The sequence below is a fragment of the Nicotiana tabacum genome, chromosome 19, assembly GCF_000715075.1.
Source record: "Nicotiana tabacum cultivar K326 chromosome 19, ASM71507v2, whole genome shotgun sequence".
NCBI classification, from domain to species: domain Eukaryota; kingdom Viridiplantae; phylum Streptophyta; class Magnoliopsida; order Solanales; family Solanaceae; genus Nicotiana; species Nicotiana tabacum.
The window spans coordinates 1,715,800-1,737,436 of record NC_134098.1 but is presented as its reverse complement, the minus strand read 5'-3'; the positions used below and the strand labels follow the sequence as shown (position 1 = coordinate 1,737,436).

The window sequence follows — 21,637 nt, the reverse complement described above, 5'->3', positions numbered from 1 at the left end:
TTACCCATTCAAAATCATTTTTCGAATTCATTAAGACTATACACCAATTAATATGAGTATCGTGGTAAATTATGCACTTTATTTATTATTTTTTAAGGGGCGTGCAGAATCTAAAGTGAATAAGTAAAAGTGAACGGAGAGAGTAATTAAAATTAAGCTATCTCTATGCGGTGTACAAGTTAGCAGTCAGCACCATAATAGACAAAGCCGAAACTAGAATTTCAAACTTATTAATTTGAGATTTTAATCACCTTAAGTTATTAAGTTTTAAATTAATAAGTTATATATATTAAATAAATTTTTTAAAACAAATAAAGAGTTAAAACCAAAGTTTAAAGTTCGGCCGAATCGTGTCTGTGCACTTTAGCTCTGCCCCCTCATAATAGGGCCTCCAAGCTGAAACAGACCAACTGACATATTATCCAAAATAGAATGGTCCATTTATTTATTTATTTGTAGTAAATAGCCAAATATATTTATATTTCCCTTGGAAAAACAAAAACAAAATATCCATCTTGCTCTCCTTTTTTCCCTTCTCCATTTTTCATCAACAAATGGAACTCTGAAAAATCGACACAAAAGCATCAAGAAAACTACGTAGATTAAGAGGGGGAAATTCTCAAGATATATAAAGGGATTGAAGAAAAATCCAATCTTTCTTTTGAAAAAAGGAGATGGCTTTAATGCGCCTTCTCACCCAGGTCACTTCTTTAATTCAAACTTTTTGTTTTTATTTCATTTTTTCAATTTCCTCGGAAGGATTTTTTTAATTTCATTTTTTGTTTGATTTATTGATTGATTGATAATTCAGTCTATTAGGTCAGAGAAATCCTAGTTTTTGTAGTTTTATGTGTTTTTATTTCAAAGGTTGGATATTTATAAATTTTCTTATGAAATTAGTGGAAATTTTAGAGTAATTAGCTTGTTCCTAACTTGGGGTTTATCTTTGTTTTTTTGTTCCTTAGGATTATGTCAGAGATTGAATCTTTTTGTTCTTTCCAATTAAATTATTGGAAATTTTAGAGTATTTAGCTTGTTCCTAACTTGGGTCTACTCTTTTATGTTTCTTAGGATTATTTTAGTGCTATGCTACTGTCAGAGAAACCCTAATACTGGTAGTTTTATGGGTTTTTATTTCAAAGATTGGATCTTCTTTTTATTTTTTATTTTTGTTAAATTATTGAAAATTTCAGAGTAATTAGCTCGGTCCTAACTTGGGTTTTCATCTTTTTGGTTTCTTAATAGGATTGGTTTAGTATTATGCTAATGTTTTCCAAGTATAATGTTTTACTGAGACTATAATGAGTCCGGAACCAAAGTAATAATATTTTGAACTCAAACGATCAAAATAGGTGTTAAAAAAAGGACGAACAATTTTATGTTAATTGGGTCAGTTAGTATAGCGCATCTATTTCATGCGCTATACACTTCTTTTTTATCATATTCTACTTAAAATCTAAAGCCAGTCACGCTCCCAAAACCCGCAAAGTTGAACTGCCTTTACTTAGAAGCTATAAATTCCGATTTTTTATACACTTCCCCAATACGACAAATCACACCCCTTTGTTGGTTCAAAGAGGTATATATCTTTGATAGACTGATTCAAAATTCTTTAAACAATAAGGAGTTGTTTGATTTATCGTCTTAACAAATTAATTCCAACATAAAATTTAATATAAGTTATACAATATTTGATGATAGTATAAAAAGCCGTGTATTTCAATCAATACAACATCTGGTTGGCTTTATTATTTTTTTTGATGAAGTAATTGGTTTCATTTCTGGCATCAAGAAGATGCAGAAGTTACAAAAGAGTATAGCAATTGTTAGTTTCTTACAAATATTTATACTAGTACTAGGGAGCTAACAAAATTCAAAAAACTAATCAGGGGAGTCTATAGAGGATAGATAAGCCCAGCTATACAAATACATGAGGCATCTAGCCTTGAGTCAGTGGGGAGAAGTTGATACTCCATCAAAACACTTGCTGTTTCTCTCATTCCAAATGCTCCAAAAAATAGCCTTGCTGTTTCTCTCATTCCAAATGCTCCAAAAAATAGCTGCAGGTATCATCTTCCATACTTTCCTAATGGTGCTATCAACTTTCCAGTAACTCCAAGGCATGACCAAACTAAGTCCATAAAGTGATATAAACATACTCCATAAATCTGCTGTAACGGGACATTGAAGAAAAAGATGGTTGTGAGTTTCTGCCTCCCTCTGTTCGTGCTAACTTGCAGGCTGTTTTGACTGAGTACTTTCCTGCATCTGCAATACCCTATTTGAACTGATCAGGTACTAGAGTGTTGCTTGAAAAATTGTTGAGTGCGGAAAGAAGTCTGAGCAGATCCTCTGTAGATGCTCTTCCAAACTTCAACTCCTTGTGGTGCTTTAGATAGCTTGGTGCACCAGTGGCTTTGGGTTCTATGTTTGGCACTGACAACTTTCTTCCATAGGCTCTGCTCCTCCCGTGTATATCTCCAAAGCCATTTCATCAATAAGCATTTGTTGTGCAGAGCTAAGTCCCTGACCCCTAATCCACATTAGTCCTTTGGTAAGATAACTTTAGACCACTTTACCAGGTGAAACTTGTGATCATCTATAGTCCCTTCCCATAGATAGTTTCTTCTGATCTTGTCAAGTTGCTTCAGGACCTTACTAGGCATTGGAAAGAGTTACATCTGGTAGGTTGGGATGCTGTCCAGGACACTATTGATTAGAGTTAGTCTTCCATCCATAGACAAATACTGTAGCTTCCAAGAAATAAGTTTCTTTTCAAATTACTCAATGATCCCACTCCATACAGTTTCTGACTTGAACCTTTCCCCTAGTGGAAGTCCCAGGTAAGTGGTTGGTAAACATCCAGTATTGCAGCCTAAAATTCCAGCCAGGTCTTCTAAATTATGCACCTCATTAACAAGATAGATTACACGTTTGAGCATGTTAATGTGAAGACCTGAAATAACTTCAAAAATAAGAAGGGTTAGATTTAGATAGAGCACTTGACTTCTGTCTGCCCCACAAAAAATCAAATTGTCATCTGCATAGAGCATATGAGAAATATTGACTGTGCTTCCTCTCCCAACATCAAAACCTTTCAACCATTGCATCTGCTTAGCTTTATCCAACATCTTACCGAGTCCTTCCATTGCTAATATGAATAAGAATGGTGAGAGTGGGTCTCCCTGTCTCAATCCCTTCTGAGGGGAGAAAAAACCAACTTGGTTCTTGTTGATTAGAATGGAGTACTTCAAAGTAGAGATATTGAACTTGATCCATTTTAACCATCTTTCCCCAAATCCCGTTTGCTTGAGAATGGAAATGAGGTAGGACCAGTTAAGTTGATCAAAGGCTTTTTTCTATGTCCATCTTACATAGAATCCCTACATCCCCTTGCGTTAACTGCCAATCAAGGACATCGTTTGCTTTCACTGAAGCATCTGTAATCTGCCTTCCTTGGATGAATGCATTCTGTTGATTTGAGACCAATTTTCCCATTACTTTCTTCAACCTTTAAGCTATGACTTTAGCTATGATCTTGTACACACTGCCAATTAGATTAATTGGTCTATAGTCCCTTAGCTCCATTGCCCCTTTCTTTTTAAGAATGAGCGCATTGAATTATGCATTACATGACCTAACCATCCAACAATGCTGGTGATAGTAACTCATAGCTGCAAGTATGCAGTGTTTAATGAACTCCCATTAGTGCCGGTAGAAAGCCATTGTGTACCCGGATGCCCTTGGTGCTTTCTCAACATCGGGTTGGCTTTATTAATTCTGCATTTACGAATACTTCTATAAGTTATGTTAGAATTTGCGTATTATTTATGCAAAATAGAATATGGAATAAGAGTACATATGTTAGCAATACATGAATACGAATAACTAAAAACAAAATTCCCTAAAAGTAAAAAGTTATTGTATACTAATGTTATTTATTGTATAATAATCTTCACATTATTATGCAAAGTATAATCAGTCTATGCATAATTAGTACGTGAATCAACTGAACCTTAGTCTAAAATATCATACAACATTAGGAGTACTAATTTTCGATACTAATAAGCATTCAATGATATATGTGTGTGTGTAGTTTAAGTGACAATTAGTAGGTACATTTTAATCGTTTAACTCTAGTCATTCCCACCCTTCAAAGAACACCAAATCTGGTAAGTGTATAACGCATGATTTTTCATGCGCTATACGTTAACGGGGTAACTGACGTTGTTGACGTATAGTGCATGTAGTTCATGCGCTATATATAAAATTGTTCACCCTTTTTTTAAACACCTATTTTAGTCGCTTGAGTTCAAAATGTTGTTTTTTCTTCCGGACTCGACTATAGCTGCTTTATATCTTTTTTCTTGTTATAATAATGGTTATGAAACTGAGGAGCGTTTTTTGTTTTGTTTTGTATTTATGTTTTGAAGTCTATATCTTATTTAACTTATACGCAGTACCAACTAGTTAGGATTAAGGTTTAGTTTTTCCTGCTATGTTTTAAATTTGGTTTGGTGTTTGCTCTAAAATTATGTATTCTGGTTAGATTATAAATCCGTGCCGCGTGGATAAGTGTTTATGACGACTCATATAGTTGACCTGAACTAGCCTAGAATTGAGGTGTTTTTGATTGATTGCAATAGCATAACCAAGAATTTTAACAAGGAGATTCAAAAGTAAACAATTTTCACATAGCTTCGTGCATACTACTCTTAGGCCAATGGGACACTGCAGTTATTTATTTTAGATTTTTACTCGTCAACAAAGAGTAATATTACTCAACATAATGCACGTTGGAATTTGGAATTCTAGGTCTCATGAATCACTATTAAAAATTACTCTAAAAATTACTTTCTTTTTGGTTTTGCTTGTCAACAAACAATGTTTCATTAGTCAAAATAAGTAAGATTCCTATGTTTTTAAATTATTAGAAGCTCTTAGCTACTTAGCTAGGTCTAGGATAAACATGTTAAACTAAGCCAATAAGAATTTTGTTCAATACTTTCAATTGAGCCATTTTCTTTCAATAATGGTGGTGTCTAGATTAGTTTTGTGTGCCTACTAAGGTTTAGACATGTAAAAAAGAAAAATTTTACTTCCTTTGTCTCAATTTATTTGATGCAATTCAGATTTCGAGCATCAAACTTCTTAATTTTGATCATAAATTCAAACATAAAATTATTAAATTTTTTTTGAAATGAAATTTACATATTTAAAAGCTATATCAAAAGTATTACAAGTCACAATAAAATTTAAAATATTTAAAAGACATAATAAAAAAATAATGATCAAAGAAAAAACTCGTTTAACTCTTGAAATTCGAAATGCATCAAAGAAATTGGGGCGAAGTGCACCAATAGCCACTTTTAAGTTTGCTATTTAAAATATATTCACAATTCATAATATTTAAAAATTAGCCAATTCGTCCAAACTTCAGGACTAAGTATCCTAAATTTTTGAGCTGCTAATTTGAAATTCAGGACTAAGTGTCTTGAATTTATGAACTGCTAATTTGAAATTCAGGACTAAATGTCCCGAATTTCTGAACTGTTAATTTAAAATTCAAGACATAAGATTTATGGACACAATTTTTGAACTTTAGGACACGACGTCCTGAAGTTTGAAACTTGAGGTTTAAGTTCAGGACGTCATGTCCTAAAGTTTAAGTTTATTGGATTATTTTTAAATATATTGTAAACCGTGGATATGTTTTAAACAACATACTTAAAAGTGGCTACCTAATGTCATTTTCACAATAAATTGGGACAAAGGGAGTAATATTTTTTGTTTTTGAATTTGAACTACGATTTACCACTTTAATAATCACTTGCTCACATTCTTAAGTGCTTCAATTTAAGTAATATCATGCAAACTGTGTGAATTTGACTTTAACTTCTTTTCCTCCTTCGGGTAAAAAGATACACTATACATGTTTAGAAAAAGAAAATAAATACTACTATTAGGAACTATAATTAAAATTTGAGAGTTATTTGGACTTTTTTCTTCTTAAAGAATTTGCACATAATATCTATCCATTTCCTATTAGAACTTCATTAATAATAAAAACAAATACGAGATAATTTACTAATGGGGTGCAAATATGATTGAATCATTTCCTAAAACAAAAGAATAATACTCCCTCCGTTCACTTTTGATTGTCACGTATTCTAAAAATAAAATTTTCATTTTTACTTGTCACTTTTCGTATATCAAGAGAAAAATAATTTACTTTTTCTGTATTGCCCTTACCATTAATTACTCATTCCAAATCATTTTTCGAATTTATTAAGACTATACACCAATTAATATGGGTATCATGATAAATTATGCACTTTATTTATTATTTCTTAAGGGGCGTGCAAAATCCAAAGTGAACAAGTACAAGTGAACGGGGGGAGTAATTAAAATTCAGCTATCTTTATGCGGTGTACAAGTTAGCAGTCAATTCCATAATAGGCAGAGGCGGAACTAGGATTTCAAACTTATTGGTCTGGGATTTTAATCGCCTTAAGTTATTGGGTTCTAAATTAATAATTTATACATATTCAATAAATGTTTTAAGACAAATACAGAATTCGAACTAAAGCTATTATGTTCGGCCGAACCCTCCTTCCCCAGCTTGCTCTTGGGGTCACTCGAACTTATAACCTTTTGGTTGGAAGTGGAGGGTGCTCACAACTGTAGCAACCTACTCTTGTCAATTTATTTGTAGTAAATAGCCAAATATATTTATATTTCCTCTGAAAAAACAAAAACAAAATATCCATCTTGCTCCCCTTTTTCCCCTTCTCCATTTTCCATCAACAAATAAAAATTGACACAAAAGCATCAAGAAAACTACATAGTAAACAAGAGGGGGAAATTCTCAAGATATATAAAGGGATTGAAGAAAAATCCAATCTTTCTTTTGAAAAAAGGAGATGGCTTTAATACGCCTTCTCACCCAGGTCACTTCTTTAATTCAAACCTTTTGTTTTTATTTCATTTTTTCAATTTCCTCGGAAGGATTTTTTTAATTTCATTTTTTGTTTGATTTATTGATTGATTGATAATTCAGTCTATTAGGTCAGAGAAACCCTAGTTTTTGTAGTTTTATGTGTTTTTATTTCAAAGGTTGGATATTTATAAATTTTCTTATGAAATTAGTGGAAATTTTAGAGTAATTAGCTTGTTCCTAACTTGGGGTTTATCTTTGTTTTTTTGTTCCTTAGGATTATGTCAGAGATTGAATCTTTTTGTTCTTTCCAATTAAATTATTGGAAATTTTAGAGTATTTAGCTTGTTCCTAACTTGGGTCTACTCTTTTATGTTTCTTAGGATTATTTTAGTGCTATGCTACTGTCAGAGAAACCCTAATACTGGTAGTTTTATGGGTTTTTATTTCAAAGATTGGATCTTCTTGTTATTTTTTATTTTTGTTAAATTATTGAAAATTTCAGAGTAATTAGCTCGGTCCTAACTTGGGTTTTCATCTTTTTGGTTTCTTAATAGGATTGGTTTAGTATTATGCTACTGTTTTCCAAGTATAATGTTTTACTGAGACTATAATGAGTCCGGAACCAAAGTAATAATATTTTGAACTCAAGCGACCAAAATAGGTGTTAAAAAAGGGCGAACAATTTTATGTTAATGGGGTCAGTTAGTATAGCGCATCTATTTCATGCGCTATACACTTCTTTTTTATCATATTCTACTTAAAATCTAAAGCCAGTCACGCTCCCAAAGCCCGCAAAGTTGAACTGCCTTTACTTAGAAGCTATAAATTCCGATTTTTTATACACTTCCCCAATACGACAAATCACACCCCTTTGTTAGTTCAAAGAGGTATATATCTTTGATAGACTGATTCAAAATTCTTTAAACAATAAGGGGTTGTTTGATTTATCGTCTTAACAAATTAATTCCAACATAAAATTTAATATAAGTTATACAATATTTGATGATAGTATAAAAAGCCGTGTATTTCAATCAATACAACATCTGGTTGGCTTTATTATTTTTTTTGATGAAGTAATTGGTTTCATTTCTGGCATCAAGGAGATGCAGAAGTTACAAAAGAGTGTAGCAATTGTTAGCTCCTTACAAATGTTTATACTAGTACTAGGGAGCTAACAAAATTCAAAAAACTAATCAGGGGAGTCTATAGAGGATAGATAAGCCCAGCTATACAAATACATGAGGCATCTAGCCTTGAGTCTGTGGGGAGAAGTTGATACTCCATCAAAATACCTGCTGTTTCTCTCATTCCAAATGCTCCAAAAAATAGCTGCAGGTATCATCTTCCATACTTTCCTAATGGTGCTATCAACTTTCCAGTAACTCCAAGGCATGACCAAACTAAGTCCAAAGAGTGATATAAACATACTCCATAAATCTGCTGCAACAGGACATTGAAGAAAAAGATGGTTGTGAGTTTCTGCCTCCCTCTGGTACATGTAACATCTATTCACAATCTGAAAATTCCTCTCGGCTAAGTTGTCCTGTGTCAGACAAGCCTCATAAAGTGCAGTCCAATTGAAGCAGATGACTTTGGGTGGCAACTTGATTTTCCATATTAACTTCCAAGATCAATGGTTAGTTATTACATTATGAGTTCGTGCTAACTTGCAGGCTGTTTTGACTGAGTACTTTCCTGCATCTGCAATACCCTATTTGAACTGATCAGGTACTAGAGTGTTGCTTGAAAAATTGTTGAGTGTGGAAAGAAGTCTGAGCAGATCCTCATATTCCCAGTCTTGCAAGTTCCTTCTAAATGTTATATTCAATGAGTTTCCTTCTTTGTACTGATGAATTGTTGAGTCTGGATCACTAACCATCTGAAAGAGAGCAGGGTAGTCATTCCATAGGGGTGTGTTGCCTAGCCATTTGTCCTTCCAGAATTTTATTTGTTGTCCATCTGCAAACTGCAAAGTGCTGGTTTTGTGAGAACTCCTCCCAGAGTTTGTAGATGCTCTTCCAAACTTCAACTCCTTGTGGTGCTTTAGATAGCTTGGTGCACCAGTGGCTTTGGGTTCCATGTTTGGCACTGACAACTTTCTTCCATAGGCTCTGCTCCTCCCGTGTATATCTCCAAAGCCATTTCATCAATAAGCATTTGTTGTGCAGAGCTAAGTCCCTGACCCCTAATCCACCTTGGTCCTTTGGTAAGATAACTTTAGACCACTTTACCAGGTAGAACTTGTGATCATCTTTAGTCCCTTCCCATAGAAAGTTTCTTCTGATCTTGTCAAGCTGCTTCAGGACCTTACTAGGCATTGGAAAGAGTTACATCTGGTAGGTTGGGATGCTGTCTAGGAACACTACTGATTAGAGTTAGTCTTCCACCCATAGACAAATACTGTAGCTTCCAAGAAATAAGTTTCTTTTCAAATTACTCAATGATCCCACTCCATATAGTTTCTGACTTGAACTTTTCCCCTAGTGGAAGTCCCAGGTAAGTGGTTGATAAACATCCATTATTGCAGCCTAAAATTCTAGCCAGGTCTTCTAAATTATGCACCTCATTAACAAGATAGATTACACTTTTGAGCATGTTAATGTGAAGACCTGAAATAGCTTCAAAAATAAGAAGGGTTAGATTTAGATAGAGTACTTGACTTCTGTCTGCCCCACAGAAAATCAAATTGTCATCTGCATAGAGCATATGAGAAATATTGACTGTGCTTCCTCTCCCAACATCAAAACCTTTCAACCATTGCATCTGCTTAGCTTTATCCAACATCTTACCGAGTCCTTCCATTGCTAATATGAATAAGAATGGTGAGAGTGGGTCTCCCTGTCTCTATCCCCTCTGTGGGGAGAAAAAACTAACTTGGTTCCTGTTGATTAGAATGGAGTACTTCACAGTAGAGATATTGAACTTGATCCATTTTAACCATCTTTCCCCAAATCCCATTTGCTTGAGAATGGAAATGAGGTAGGACCAGTTAAGTTGATCAAAGGCTTTTTTCTATGTCCATCTTACATAGAATCCCTACATCCCCTTGCGTTAACTGCCAATCAAGGACATCGTTTGCTTTCACTGAAGCATCTGTAATCTGCCTTCCTTGGATGAATGCATTCTGTTGATTTGAGACCAATTTTCCCATTACTTTCTTCAACCTTTCAGCTAGGACTTTAGCTATGATCTTGTACACACTACCAATTAGACTAATTGGTCTATAGTCCCTTAGCTCCATTGCCCCTTTCTTTTTAGGAATGAGCGCATTGAATTATGCATTACATGACCTAACCATCCAACAATGCTGGTGATAGTAACTCATAGCTGCAAGTATGCAGTGTTTAATGAACTCCCATTAGTGCCGGTAGAAAGCCATTGTGTACCTGGATGCCCTTGGTGCTTTCTCAACATCGGGTTGGCTTTATTAATTCTGCATTTACGAATACCTCTATAAGTTATGTTAGAATTTGCGTATTATTTATGCAAAATACAATATGGAATAAGAGTACATATGTTAGCAATACATGAATACGAATAACTAAAAACAAAATTCCCTAAAAGTAAAAAGTTATTGTATAATAATGTTATTTACTGTATAATAACCTTCACATTATTATGCGAAGTATAATCAGTCTATGCATAATTAGTACGTGAATCAACTGAACCTTAGTCTAAAATATCATACAACATTAGGAGTACTAATTTTCGATACTAATAAGCATTCAATGATATATGTGTGTGTGTAGTTTAAGTGCAATTAGTAGGCACATTTTAATCGTTTAACTCTAGTCATTCCCACCCTTCAATGAACACCAAATCTGGTAAGTGTATAACGCATGATTTTTCATGCGCTATACGTTAACGGGGTAACTGACGTTGTTGACGTATAGTGCATGTAGTTCATGCGCTATATATAAAATTGTTCACCCTTTTTTTAAACACCTATTTTAGTCGCTTGAGTTCAAAATGTTGTTTTTTCTTCCGGACTCGACTATAGCTGCTTTATATCTTTTTTCTTGTTATAATAATGGTTATGAAACTGAGGAGCGTTTTTTGTTTTGTTTTGTATTTATGTTTTGAAGTCTATATCTTATTTAACTTATACACAGTACCAACTAGTTAGGATTAAGGTTTAGTTTTTCCTGCTATGTTTTAAATTTGGTTTGGTGTTTGCTCTAAAATTATGTATTCTGGTTAGATTATAAGTCCGTGCCGCGTGGATAAGTGTTTATGACGACTCATATAGTTGACCTGAACTAGCCTAGAATTGAGGTGTTTTTGATTGATTGCAATAGCAGAACCAAGAATTTTAACAAGGGGATTCAAAAGTAAACAATTTTCACATAGCTTCGTGCATACTACTCTTAGGCCAATGGGACACTGCAGTTATTTATTTTAGATTTTTACTCGTCAACAAAGAGTAATATTACTCAACATAATGCACGTTGGAATTTGGAATTCTAGGTCTCATGAATCACTATTAAAAATTACTCTAAAAATTACTTTCTTTTTGGTTTTGTTTGTCAACAAACAATGTTTCATTAATCAAAATAAGTAAGATTCCTATGTTTTTAAATTATTAGAAGCTCTTAGCTACTTAGCTAGGTCTAGGATAAACATGTTAAACTAAGCCAATAAGAATTTTGTTCAATACCTTCAATTGAGCCATTTTCTTTCAATAATGGTGGTGTCTAGATTAGTTTTGTGTGCCTACTAAGGTTTAGACATGTAAAAAAGAAAATTTTTACTTCCTTTGTCTCAATTTATTTGATGCAATTCAGATTTCGAGCATCAAACTTCTTAATTTTGATCATAAATTCAAACATAAAATTATTAAATTTTTTTTGAAATGAAATTTACATATTTAAAAGCTATATCAAAAGTATTATAAGTCACAATAAAATTTAAAATATTTAAAAGACATAATAAAAAAATAATGATCAAAGAAAAAACTCGTTTAACTCTTGAAATTCGAAATGCATCAAAGAAATTGGGGCGAAGTGCACCAATAGCCACTTTTAAGTTTGCTATTTAAAATATATTCACAATTTATAATATTTAAAAATTAGCCAATTCGTCCAAACTTTAGGACTAAGTATCCTAAATTTTTGAGCTGCTAATTTGAAATTCGGGACTAAGTGTCTTGAATTTATGAACTGCTAATTTGAAATTCAAGACTAAGTGTCCCGAATTTCTGAACTGTTAATTTAAAATTCAAGACATAAGATTTATGGACACAATTTTTGAACTTTAGGACACGACGTCCTGAAGTTTGAAACTTGAGGTTTAAGTTCAGGACGTCATGTCCTAAAGTTTAAGTTTATTGGCTAATTTTTAAATATATTGTAAACTGTGGATATGTTTTAAACAACATACTTAAAAGTGGCTACCTGGTGTCATTTTCACAATAAATTGGGACAAAGGGAGTAATATTTTTTGTTTTTGAATTTGAACTACGATTTACCACTTTAATAATCACTTGCTCACATTCTTAAGTGCTTCAATTTAAGTAATATCATGCAAACTGTGTGAATTTGACTTTAACTTCTTTTCCTCCTTCGGGTAAAAAGATACACTATACATGTTTAGAAAAAGAAAATAAATACTACTATTAGAACTATAATTAAAATTTGAGAGTTATTTGGACTTTTTTCTTCTTAAAGAATTTGCACATAATATCTATCCATTTCCTATTAGAACTTCATTAATAATAAAAACAAATACGAGATAATTTACTAATGGGGTGCAAATATGATTGAATCATTTCCTAAAACAAAAGAATAATACTCCCTCCGTTCACTTTTGATTGTCACGTATTCTAAAAATAAAATTTTCATTTTTACTTGTCACTTTTCGTATATCAAGAGAAAAATAATTTATTTTTTCTGTTTTGCCCTTACCATTAATTACTCATTCCAAATCATTTTTCGAATTTATTAAGATTATACACCAATTAATATGGGTATCATGGTAAATTATGTACTTTATTTATTATTTCTTAAAGGGCGTGCAAAATCCAAAGTGAACAAGTACAAGTGAACGGGGGGAGTAATTAAAATTTAGCTATCTCTATGCGGTGTACAAGTTAGCAGTCAATTCCATAATAGGCAGAGGCGGAACTAAGATTTCAAACTTATTGGTCTGGGATTTTAATCGCCTTAAGTTATTGGGTTCTAAATTAATAATTTATACATATTCAATAAATGTTTTAAGACAAATACAGAATTCGAACTAAAGCTATTAAGTTCGGCCGAACCCTCCTTCCCCACCTTGCTCTTGGGGTGACTCGAACTTATAACCTTTTGGTTGGAAGTGGAGGGTGCTCACCACTGTAGCAACCTACTCTTGTCAATTTATTTGTAGTAAATAGCCAAATATATTTATATTTCCTCTGAAAAAACAAAAACACAATATCCATCTTGCTCCCCTTTTTCCCCTTCTCCATTTTCCATCAACAAATAAAAATCGACACAAAAGCATCAAGAAAACTACATAGTAAACAAGAGGGGGAAATTCTCAAGATATATAAAGGGATTGAAGAAAAATCCAATCTTTCTTTTGAAAAAAGGAGATGGCTTTAATACGCCTTCTCACCCAGGTCACTTCTTTAATTCAAACCTTTTGTTTTTATTTCATTTTTTCAATTTCCTCGGAAGGATTTTTTTAATCTCATTTTTTGTTTGGTTTATTGATTGATTGATGGTTTGATAATTCAGTCTATTAGGTCAGAGAAACCCTAATTTTTGTAGTTTTATGTGTCTTTATTTCAAAGATTGTATATTTTTAAGTTTTCTTATGAAATTAGTGGAATTTTTAGAGTAATTAGCTTGTTCCTAACTTGGGGTTTATCTTTTATTTTTTATTTTTTTGGTTCCTTAGGATTATGTCAGAGATTGGATCTTTTTGTTCCTTAGGAATTTTAGAGTATTTAGCTTGTTCCTAACTTGGGTCTTCTCTTTTATGTTTCTTAGGATTATTTTAGTGCTATGCTACTGTCAGAGAAACATTAATTCTGGTAGTTTTATGGGTTTTTACTTCAAAGTTTGGTTTTCCTTTTTTGTTAAATTATTGGAAATTTCAGAGTATTTAGCTTGTTCCTGACTTGGGCTTTCTCTTTTTAGTTTCTTAGGATTATTTTAGTGCTATGCCACTGTCTTCCAAGTAAAATGTTTTTCTGGTTAGGATTAATGTTTAGTTGTTGCTGTTATGTTTTAAATTTACTTTGGTGTTTGTCCCGAAATTATGTATTCTGGTTAGATTATACGTTCGTGCATGGATAAGTATTTGTGATGATTCATATAGCTGATCTGAACTAGTTTAGAATTGAGGTGTGATTGATTGATTGATTGTATTGGCGGAGTCAGTAATTTTAACAAGGGGATTCAATAATTTCAAACTTGCAGCCTAAAGTAAATCAAGGGGATTCGAAAGCTTATATATACATGACAAAATTGTTTTTCCCTATTCGGACATTACTATTTTCCAATGTAAGGGATTTTACTTCATTGGTTGTGGCTCCACCAATGATTGATTGATGGTTTGAGATTTCACTCTATTAGGTCATAGAAACCCAAATCTTGGTAGTTTTATGGGTTTCTTCTTCCAAATTGAATCTTTTTTATTTCTTTTCGATTAAATTATTGGAAATTCAGAGTATTTAGCTCGTTTGTAAATTGGGTTTCTTTTTTTCGTTACTTAGGGATTCTTGGCTATCTTCCAAGTACAATGTTTTTCTAGGGCGGTAGCTTCTTTATCTCTTTTTTCTTGTTATAATATTGGTTATGAAACTGAAGATCATTTCTTTTCTTTTCCGAAATTATTTCTTAATTTTTAGTCTAGTTCACAGTATTCAATTAGTTTACAGGCAATACCAACTAGCTAAGATAAAGGTTTAGTTGTTCGTGCTACGTCTTAAGTTTTGTTTGGTGCTTGCTGTAAATCCTTTTATTGTGGTTAGAGTTTAAGATTTGGAGAACCTCTAACCTTTGATAATCACTAATTTGACTTAAAAAAAAATTCATTTTTTAGTATTGAACTGAGATGGAGTTTATAGAGCAAAATGGATAAAAATGATTCATTTAACCAACTCCGACTAATTTGGGATTGAGGTGTAGTTGATTGATTGTATCTCATCTAGCTCACTACGTGTTTCTACCAATATCTTTTGTTTTAAGGTGAAATATTCTTATTCTTCAAAAAAAAAAGATTTTCTCAGCTGCCTTTTTTTAGATTGGTCGTATTTAGTTTGGCAGTTTTCCTTATCTTACACTGCACGTTTTATGATGGTTTTATTTCCCTATTTTCTTTCCTCTTATGTCTGTAACAGTACCTTCTTGTGTTTTATAGGTTGAGAGGCATCAATCTCAACTGAGGCAGCTAAGCTCTTTATCCAATAGAACGTATCTTACTTCTAAAAGGATCATAGGAAGTGAAGGTATGCTCTGAGTTTTTGGCACTCATGTAGTAGAGTTTCTTTGTTTCTGTGATCTACATAGATATCTAATCATATGGTTGATGACATGGAATTTTTTTTCATGGAATTTATCCTAATTTTCCGCTTGATATTCACGGTCCTCTAAAAAGTTCAGCTGTTGTGTTCTTTATATTGAACAATGGCCGTACCTATAATTTTGTGAAATATTCTAGTCACTTTAGTGGTAGCTTGACATGGATGACGATCTAGAAAATAAGGTTCGGTAAGTTAAAGAATGAGTTGAGTGTGACATCAATAATGTACCAAAGCAAGTGGAAGAAAAATTCTCTAGACGTCAAAATAAGATTATTATGTCAACCTTTCGGAACTGCTTTTATTATAAATTTAAGTCTTGCTAGATTAGATTTGCACATTAGTAGAAAATAATTGAACATTTATTATTTTGTTGGAAATGTCTCTATATTTTGCCTACCTTTGCATGTCGCTAACAAAAAAACTGTTTTTGTATTTTAATGCCAGACAAGTTATCTAAGTAGAGTAAATTTTGATTATAGGTAGTTTAATACTGTTGATTTTCTCCCTGTAGTTTATTGTTTTTGCAAATAATTTGGTTTAAACAGTTTTCTTGTGCCTTGCAAGATAATGTTGGAGACCATTTTACCATCTTGTGTAAACGAACATGCAACCTCTCAACTCGAATGCAATTTTTTTCAGTAGTATGCTTCACAGAAAGAGCTAGCAAACCTATTCAGTTCAGTGCAATCCTTTTCCGTCGTAAACTTCCAAGTCTTGTGAACGTTAGACGCTAATAAATTAACATATTATCAGCTTATAAGTTAGTGACTACAAATTCATAAGCAATTTCTCCAGTAGCAAACTTCATGGAAATGAGCTAGCAAACCTCCTGAGTTAAGTACATCGTTTTTGGTCATATGCTTCCATGTCTACCTTAAACGCTAATGAGTTAACATCAACTGATAGGTTAGTGAATGCATCCGCTCCCAAGGGTGTGACCTAGTGGTCAATGAAGTTGGGAGAACTATGAGGTCTCAGGTTCAAATCCTAGATGAGGCAAAAAGCACTAGGTAGAATCTCTTCCCATTTGCCTAAGCCCTTAGTGGGCAGAGTTCCCCGATACATGTGCTGGTAGGAGGTAGCAGGTACTCCGGTGCAATAGATGAGATGCGCGCAAGCTAGACCAGACACCACCGTCTTAAAAGAAATTAGTGAATGCATCCTTACCCAAAAAAAGTTAGTAATGCATTTTAGAAACATTTTTCTAAGTAGCATCTTTTGATTGAGCCAGCAACCTTATGTTCTTTTTCCAACTTGTCCCTTTTTTGTGTGCAGCGTATGGAGTTGCAAATATCAAGCAAAGGTTTCAGTCTAGTTATGTGGGCAGTCTAGGACGCAGAGCACGTGAAACAAATGAAAGTAGTAATGCTGCATATCATAGAAATGACCAAGAGGCAGTCATAAGGTTGTTTGAAAGCCAACCTTCATTGCTTTCTAATCCAGAAGCAGTGTCGGCGTATGTTAAGGCACTGGTAAAGGCTGACAAACTCGATGAAAGTGAGCTGCTCCGGACTTTGCAGAGAGGTAGTAATAATTAGAATGTCTCTTGTTACCTTGTATTGTTTGGTTTGGCTCGCCTTTGAGAATAGATTACGCTAAATATTGAACAGTTAGTACTTGCTGATGAGGGTTTCTGTCTTTTTAATTAGTTTAGCATGGATACCAATAGTGCTTACGACAGCTGTTTTCAGGGATTTCTGGTTCTGCTAGTTCTCATGTGGAGGAAGAAAATTTAGGGGCTCTGTCTGCTTTTAGGAATGTTGGGAAAGCAACAAAGGATGGTGTTCTTGGTACTCGTAATACTCCTATACATATGGTGGCTGTTGAAGGAGGTAACTTCAAAGAACAGTTATGGCGTACATTCCGGTCTCTGGCTGTGGCCTTTCTCTTGATTTCAGGAATTGGTGCTCTCATTGAAGATAGAGGAATCAGCAAAGGTATAGGAGTTCTGCAATTTTTGTTGGGCTTTTTCATTTTTGTCCCGTCGGTCGAAAATAATTACAGGCTCTAGCCCATATATACAAAACATATACACTGATTATGTATATTATATGTATATTTGTACTTAATATGCAAAAATATACATTTTCCGGCTATTATTTCTTAGGGCGGGCCAAAAATGTAATTATCCCATTTTTGTTTGGCGTTTGAAACTTTATTCAGATGCATTCTGCTACTGTCTTTTTCTTAATCCATTTTCTGAATCAGGACTTGGTTTAAATGAGGAAGTGCAACCGAGTATGGAAACCCATACAAAATTTTCTGATGTGAAGGGTGTTGATGAGGCAAAATCTGAGCTGGAAGAAATTGTTCACTATCTCCGAGATCCTAAGGTGGGTTAATCTGGGTGGTTTTTTCAGTAATCACAAGCAGTTCAATCACTTCATCTGCAAAATAAAGTCCTAAGTTTGATATTTGTATCATTAATCCAGGTAAGTAAACAAAAAAAACACTGTGATGAATTTTGTTCTTTGCTGTTCCGTTCAATAATATTCTAGAAATGCAGGACTGGAGTTCATCATTTACGACAGTGTTCTTGCTATCCCTCTTTCAACACCCATCTGAAAATATCCCAAGGATAAAAATGTGTGAGAACACATTTCATCATTTGTTAATTATATCTACAGTACGTTCTGATGGGGCGAAGATATTATGGATAGAAGGAGAAGTTAGAGGATTATAAGGTTATTCCCCTTGTGCTCATAAGTAGGTCATGATCATTCAATTAATTCAGCTGTTGAACTCCGATTAGGTTTAGTGTCAAAATTCTTTTTAGTTTATGCTATAATGGTGCCTAAACACAGATCAAAGTAAAGCCTAAATTGTTTTGGCCATGGTCACTTATTTACATATCCATTTGGTGAATAGTATATCATAAATGTGATTGAAAAGTACACGGAAAACATGTTTCCGAATAGCCAACCATTACTTACCTACAAGTTTACTTAGGACACTCTAGAATTTCTATTCCAACGTGATGCTTATTAAAAAAACAAAGAATTAAGAATACAAAAAAACATGGTGTTTACTTGTGAGTTTAATCTAATATGGACTGCCACGAGCTGAGGTACATGAGAGCTTAAATGGATGTCATTAGCTGTTAAAAAAGTTGTTTAATTCTGTATTTTCTTTAGCTTTTCATGAAAATTCTGCTTAAAACAAAAAAAAAGAAGGAAATTTAGGTTGTGACCTCCCGAAGATCAAAGTAGCTACACCATTATTGTAATATTCAAGTGGAATCAGCTGCTTTCAGTCTTGATCGAGCAATAGATACCCTTTAGGTAGTAAAAGATGAGAAAGGGTACAAACGAGAAGGCTATTGGTGGCTATTCGTGCTTTTGCTTACCTTCTATTATACTAAATCTTTTAAACTGTTGCCTATAGTTTCCACTTCTGGTCAAAGATACTTATCTTGGACAGTAGAATTTGTAATGTATGACTTTCTTATTTTTGATGATTAGTAAATGTGGTGATGTATGGCTCAAATGTATCAACGTCTTATTAGCTGCAATATGTCCCGTCGCATTTCCCCAATGTTTTTATTGTTTATTCTGTTCTATGCTGCAGACTCTCCAAAAATGCCTCCGGGTTTGTGTCGGATCCTCCAAAAATGCACTATTGTTGGAAAATCCGACACGAACCCAGAGACATTTTCGGAGAGTCCGAGCAACATAAATTATGGCTGAGACTTGAGAGGTGATCTTTGTTTTTAGGGTTTGAGGTAAATATTTTGCACTTGCTCATTTCAGCGAACTTTTGGGTACAGCGTTTCACTCGTCTTGGTGGCAAGCTCCCAAAAGGTGTATTACTTGTTGGTCCCCCTGGAACTGGTAAGACCATGTTGGCGAGGGCCATAGCTGGAGAAGCTGGGGTTCCCTTTTTCTCATGCAGTGGCAGTGAGTTTGAAGAAATGTTTGTCGGTGTCGGAGCTCGGAGAGTGAGAGACCTTTTCGCCGCTGCTAAGAAGCGATCACCATGCATTATATTCATTGATGAGATTGATGCTATTGGAGGAAGCCGTAACCCAAAGGACCAACAATATATGAGGATGACTTTAAATCAGTTGCTTGTCGAGCTGGATGGCTTCAGACAAAATGATGGTATCATTGTGATTGCTGCCACTAATTTCCCCGAGTCACTGGATAAGGCATTGGTGAGACCTGGACGATTTGATCGCAACATTGTTGTCCCAAATCCTGATGTCGAAGGGCGGAAACAGATTTTGGAATCTCACATGTCAAAGGTAATCTTTCCCCCTGTTTTCTTTTCCTATTTAGTGTTTAGATGATAAACCTGTTTTGCGTCACATCCTCTTTCCTGGTGTATTGGCGGTATATTTTCATTTACCCTGCACGATGGATTATTCGAAGTTTACAAAGATGCAATAAATGTTATCATCTCCTAAATTCAGTGACGGGATATCTTCTCCTGTTACGGTTGCCTTGGCATATTTTACTTTGTCATTGATTCATCATTTCTTATCTACTCGCTATTTATTTATTGTAAATTGCTACTTTCTCTTTCTATTTTCATGTCCTAGAATAAAAATGAGCTACTATGCTGCACTATGTCAAGCTTCCTTTTTTCCATGTTTGGTCTATCATTGCTAATTTCTCATATAAAGAATATCCTGTTTGGCAGATTCTGAAGGCGGACGATGTTGACCTTATGATCGTTGCTCGGGGGACTCCTGGATTTTCTGGTGCTGACCTTGCTAACTTGGTGAATATTGCTGCTGTAAAGGCTGCAATGGATGGTGCCAAAGCCGTAACCTTGGCTGATCTAGAGCATGCTAAGGACAAGATCATGATGGGAAGTGAGCGCAAATCGGCTTTTATATCCCAAGAGACGAGAAAACTCACAGCCTACCACGAAGGTGGCCATGCACTTGTAGCGATGCATACAGACGGAGCTCTTCCGGTGCACAAAGCTACTATTGTTCCACGAGGCATGGCTCTTGGTATGGTTGCTCAATTGCCTGAGAAGGACGAGACTACCATGTCTCGTAAGCAGATGCTTGCTCGGCTTGATGTTACTATGGGTGGGCGGGTTGCTGAAGAGCTCATTTTCGGGGAAAGTGAAGTTACATCTGGTCCATCTGATGATCTCAAGCAAGCAACGAAGCTAGCCCGAGCCATGGTCACCAAGTTTGGTATGAGCAAAGAAGTGGGGCTCGTTACTCACAACTACGATGATAATGGGAGGAGCATGAGCACTGAGACTAGGCTTCTTATCGAGAAGGAAGTAAAAGAACTACTCGAAAGGGCTTACAACAACGCGAAAACGATTCTCACTACCCACAGTAAAGAGCTTCATGCGCTTGCTAATGCATTGCTTGAGCAGGAGACATTAACTGGAGGCCAGATCAAGGCTTTGATTGCCCAGGTCAGTTCTCAACAAACACAGCAAACACAACAACAATTAGTTAGAGTTGAAAGTACATCACAGTCCAATTCAAGACCTCCCCCGAGTCCAAGTGCAGCTGCAGCTGCTGCGGCTGCTGCTGCAGCCGCTGCCAAAACCAAAGGCATTGCTCCAGTAGGACCTTAGTTCAGAAAACATTGGTAAAACTATTTATCAACTCAATGTCCATATAGTTCATTATTTTCATGCAAGACTTCCAACCCTTTGGGAATCATTGTCGAGCTGCTGTTAGCGAGGGGAATCTTTGTATAGGTGAGTTTAAGGTCAAAGGTTTTTTAACAGTTTAACGGCAGGTGCTCATGTATTTTCAAGTGCATCGCCCAATTTCAAGTCCTCATATCACATAGCTGGCATTGTCTTTCTTGTTAGATTTTAGCTGTTTTCTTCTTTTTCTTGCCCATTTTCTTCGAATATTTCGTCCCACGGGGATATTGTAAATTTCATAGTGCAAGAACCTGGTTGTTTTCCATGTCTGCACTTCACTACATTACCCTTCCTATTTAAATGAAAGTAGTATATCAGTTTAGTTACTAGTATTTCCATCTTGCAGTTTGACAGTGCATCACTATTTTTTTGCTTTGGTGAAAACTCACAATTTACTTATAGTATGTGACTATTCCATTTTGTGTTTCTACTTTCTTTCTATACGAAGACAATTGTGAAGAAGTATAGAACACTTTGGTCGGCTGTTGAGCAATCAAATTTTATGTTAGGTGGTGACGGTAAGAAATGAATCCATTTCTGATTGCTATATCGTCGCA

At 34.5% G+C, this 21,637-nt stretch overlaps 1 protein-coding gene across 3 annotated transcripts; it reads left to right on the top strand.

Moving 5' to 3' along the window:
* Positions 1 to 478: 478 nt before the first annotated feature.
* On the top strand, positions 479 to 21,409 carry LOC107780007 (ATP-dependent zinc metalloprotease FTSH 4, mitochondrial). Of its 3 annotated transcripts, XM_075239477.1 has the most exons (8): positions 8,147 to 8,275; positions 8,390 to 8,576; positions 15,290 to 15,377; positions 16,728 to 16,976; positions 17,144 to 17,389; positions 17,661 to 17,785; positions 19,219 to 19,695; positions 20,094 to 21,409. In XM_075239477.1, the coding sequence occupies exons 2-8, from the start codon at positions 8,574 to 8,576 to the stop codon at positions 21,000 to 21,002; spliced, it is 2,097 nt and encodes a 698-aa protein (XP_075095578.1). In that variant the 5' UTR covers positions 8,147 to 8,275; positions 8,390 to 8,573; the 3' UTR covers positions 21,003 to 21,409. The 3 variants fall into 3 exon arrangements, with proteins under 3 accessions (XP_075095577.1, XP_075095578.1, XP_016455999.1); XM_075239476.1 differs by lacking the exons at positions 8,147 to 8,275; positions 8,390 to 8,576 and adding an exon at positions 479 to 701; XM_016600513.2 differs by lacking the exons at positions 8,147 to 8,275; positions 8,390 to 8,576 and adding an exon at positions 13,331 to 13,541.
* Positions 21,410 to 21,637: the final 228 nt, after the last annotated feature.

Bases quoted from the DNA above. Each gene is read 5' to 3' on its own strand.
- LOC107780007 (XM_075239476.1), top strand. From the start codon at position 675: ATGGCTTTAATGCGCCTTCTCACCCAG. The intron at 16,977-17,143 runs GTAGTAATAATT...AGCTGTTTTCAG, and splicing joins GCTCCGGACTTTGCAGAGAG to GGATTTCTGGTTCTGCTAGT. The intron at 17,390-17,660 runs GTATAGGAGTTC...TTTCTGAATCAG, and splicing joins AGATAGAGGAATCAGCAAAG to GACTTGGTTTAAATGAGGAA.